Source organism: Cyprinodon variegatus, unplaced genomic scaffold (genome assembly GCF_000732505.1).
Source record: "Cyprinodon variegatus isolate N-32 unplaced genomic scaffold, C_variegatus-1.0 Scaffold1007, whole genome shotgun sequence".
NCBI classification, from domain to species: Eukaryota; Metazoa; Chordata; class Actinopteri; order Cyprinodontiformes; family Cyprinodontidae; genus Cyprinodon; species Cyprinodon variegatus.
Genome location: NW_015151460.1, coordinates 164,784 through 168,389, shown reverse-complemented (window position 1 = coordinate 168,389; position 3,606 = coordinate 164,784). Strand labels below are relative to the sequence as shown.

The 3,606-nt window shown below is 45.7% G+C and overlaps 1 protein-coding gene across 1 annotated transcript in view; it reads right to left on the bottom strand.

Moving 5' to 3' along the window:
• Window positions 1-3,305, bottom strand: part of LOC107100767 (poly [ADP-ribose] polymerase 12-like) — an 11,939-nt gene extending 8,634 nt beyond the window's left edge. Inside the window, exons 1-2 of the mRNA XM_015399399.1 lie at window positions 2,941-3,305; window positions 1,026-1,161 (exon numbers count right to left, since the gene is read on the bottom strand). Coding sequence (XP_015254885.1) covers window positions 1,026-1,161; window positions 2,941-3,257 — 453 coding nt within the window. The 5' untranslated portion in view covers window positions 3,258-3,305. The remainder of the gene's footprint in view (window positions 1-1,025; window positions 1,162-2,940) is intronic.
• Window positions 3,306-3,606: the final 301 nt, after the last annotated feature.

The window sequence follows — 3,606 nt, the reverse complement described above, 5'->3', positions numbered from 1 at the left end:
CTTAGATAGAAAACTTTGAACCAATCTGACTGGATGATCTGGGTGAACTGTAAAGTGCCTTGGCGTGACGTGTTGTGAATTGGTGCTCTTAGAAATAAACTGAATCGAAAACTGGATTGAATTTCTTTAGTAGAAGCAGGTCTTGTCGCTTCCCAAACACATCTTGTCTCTCATCCAAACGGCCTCCTTAGACCTTCAAACAACACCTAACAGAGGAAGAGGCTCAGGTTTCACTCTAGAACACCTGATCTTCAGCCCTGATCGGGTTCCCCCGATGGCTTATGGGCGGATATCAGATTGTTTGGAAAGCCAAACAACAAACCAGACTCTGAGCTGAAGATTCATGGCCCGTTGAGTGCGGCTGTCCAGATTTTAACCGCTGAGCTTTCCACCAACGTTTAGAATCCTTCTGGATGAGAAGCCAGCTTCATGTGAGACTTCAGAATCTACTGATGACAAAATCTGCTGTGTCTGCAGAAAATGCTTCAATGTTAATATCTGATAGAAAGACAACTCTACTGCTGAGGAATCACTAGCGCCCTCTGGTGGCTGTTATACACACCAGCCTTAAGGCTGGTTTATACTCAGAAGCCAGGTCATCTGGGTGTGTGTGTTGCAGTTAATTTTTGGGGAGGGAAAATCACGTTTAGGTCTTTTTAACGAAATTAAATTGAGGGCAACCTGGATTTATATCTGGATGCTTAAATGAGCTGATGGCGCATGACGGATCTGGTAGTGACAACTGCAATTGTGGAAAACGATTGGACCCGCTAGAAGAGCGAGGTGCGCGAGAACGCTTTCCACCTGGATCCCCTTGCACTTCCTCACCGCCTCGGCCGTATCTAGACCTACAGCTAGTTCCTATGGAGGATAAAACGGCCCTTTAGATAAAGCTGCTTAATTTAGGTTCCAGGAAATGGATCAGAACCGGACCAAAAATCTTTGGTGGTGGGGGGGGGGGGTCTTTCTGAATCTCAGGCTGGGCATGTGGGAGCTCCATGAGGGAAGCCAGGTGTGGAGGTTACCTTAGGCAGCAGCTGGGGGTCGTTCTGCAGAAGCAGCAGGAACAGCTCGTCCTCTTTCAGCTCCTGCAGCGTGCATTCTCTCAGCAACCCGTAGTTATGTTTGGAGTAGACATCATGAGAGAACTTACACGGCTTCCTGCGAAAAGAGCAGAAAATAAATGGGCTTGTTCAACAGGAGCAATTAAGCCAGGAGCTTCCAGCAGAAGCCTGATTCAACCTTTTTATCAGAGTGATAATCTGATGATGGAGAAGAAGAGAGATCCTCTCAAACGTCTAACCAGGATATTTTAGCACATTATTATGGCTTTCAACCATTTTCATTAATTATCTTTGTGTACATAGTAGCGTTGCCCCAATACTGATACCAGTATGGGGCGGTGGTATCGGTATCTGCGAGTACCAACAAATAGGGCACCGATACCATTTTGAGAGCCAAAAGTTTATTTAACTATTGTCACCCACTCCTGGTAGGCAATAAAAAGTTCTGGTGGATTCACTTTGTTTTAGTCTTTTTCCTGCTTCACAAAGGTAGGCAGCAGCTTGACAAAGCCATGATGGCAATTATTTTACATCCAAGTAGTATGCAGTTCTTCATATATACACACATCGATTTTAAACAGATGGTATCGGTATCGGCCAATACTGCACAGCCGGGTATCGGGGCCTAAAAATGGCATCGGCGTAATAGGGAAGCGGCTGTTCCAACTGTTGCCTTTCCGAATTCTCTCGAGTGGTGCGAGGGAATAAAGTTAATGCGATTGGTTGTTTATCAAGGAGGCGGGGTTGTTATGGCGGACGGTTCCCAAGCATTTTGGTTGTGGCCGGTTTGTTGGAAGCATCTTGCTAACAAGTTAGCAACTTAGTGCTAGTAGGTTCCCAATGGGAAATTCCATTGGGACCAAGTAGCATTAAATTGGTGACTTAGAAACGACACTGTCAAGGAACGCTATGGACAGAGGAAACATGCAAGAGGAGAGTTTAGTGTCTGTTTCTTATTTCTTATTTCAACCGTTGCGTATATTAGCTGCAACATATGAATGAAGATGCTATGACCAAAAACATTTGATTGACAGATGACCATTGATATATGATTGGCCGAATTTAGGTGTTCAGGCTGACGCATAACTAACTGGCCTGCAGAAGATAACGGGAAAAAACACAAAAAAACACAGATTTTAAAACAGGATTTAAGACTTTTGGGACAATATGGTCTGATAAAGAGTACATTAATATACATGTTTAAGCCAGAATGATTTGACATTTAAATATGATTTCTCTATGACTTATAATAAATGTTATCCAATAACTAATCTAAAGTTATTACATGATCATCCACTGGTTCTCAATGGACCGTGTTTGTTCTATTCCAACTAGTTCTAGGAACCAAACCCTTTAGAACCAAACCCTCTAGAATCTGTCGGTTCGGTTTGATCCATAAATAGAGTCTTTGTTTTGACCCAGCCCATTCAGGATGTTTATTTTCTGGTTTCGTTTCTCTGAAATCTAAACTCGTTTGAAGTCATGTGACGTCAGAGTGACGCTCAGCGTGTTAGTTTCGGTTGTTATTTTGTTCTGTTCTATGATCAGAGCAACAATATGAATGGGCCGGGACTCTAATGGGTTTATAATTGGTTGATTCTGTCAGAAAACTTTAGAATCAACGTAGAATTTATTGAAGCTCAGCCTGCGTTAGAAACCACTGAAATAAACCCGGTTTTATTACAAATAAAACCTTTTCCCCTCATTTTGAACAGTTTACCTTGACCTGTTCACAGAGACCCGGTCTGTATCAGTCCGCCGCGGAGGGCAATAGTCCCGGAGCGGCTCTAGTTTTTCATCTGAATCATCCTTTTTAATAAGGGGTTACTCTGCGCGGAAGGACACAAACACGACTTGAGCTGTAAGCGCGGCTCACCTGCCCTTCCCGAACCTGCAGTTCCCATAGAAGTAGAACAAGCAGAGGTGCAGCTGCTGGCAGCCTTCTCCGCACGGCTCTCCGTGGCTGTAGGAGCTGCAGAGCCGCAGGGAGGTGCGGCCAACCACCTTGTAGGAGCTGCCCTCAGGAACCAGCAGGAAGCGCTTTGGGCAGCCATGGATGATGTAGCGGAAGTCTTCATCTGAGATGTTGCTGCGCCTCTGCATCTCCTGCTGCAGCTGCTGCAGCTGCATGGACCCGCTGCTGTCACACAGACACCGGGTTGCCTGGAGGATCGATGAGCTGATGGAGGCCATGACGCCTGGGCTGAGGGCTCCCAGAGACTGATCAGTCAGTCAGGGAGGAGAGGAGGGAGCCAGAGCGGGGGAGGTGCTGACAGTGGGGGAGGAGCAACAGGTCCAGATGTTCTCCACCTTCACATAGCAACAGCAGGTTGGAACCTGGAGACTGGGAAGGTCAACCAGTCAGAGGGAAAGCTGTGGTTAAACTGGGATTGAAGCTGCAGCAGTCAGAGGAAATAAGATCTGAGTGTTTGAGTTCTATGAATTCCCAATTACCTGTATCCAATATCCATCCTCCATCATCCACCCATATATCCATCCATCCATCCTCCATCATCCACCCATATATCCATCCATCCATCCT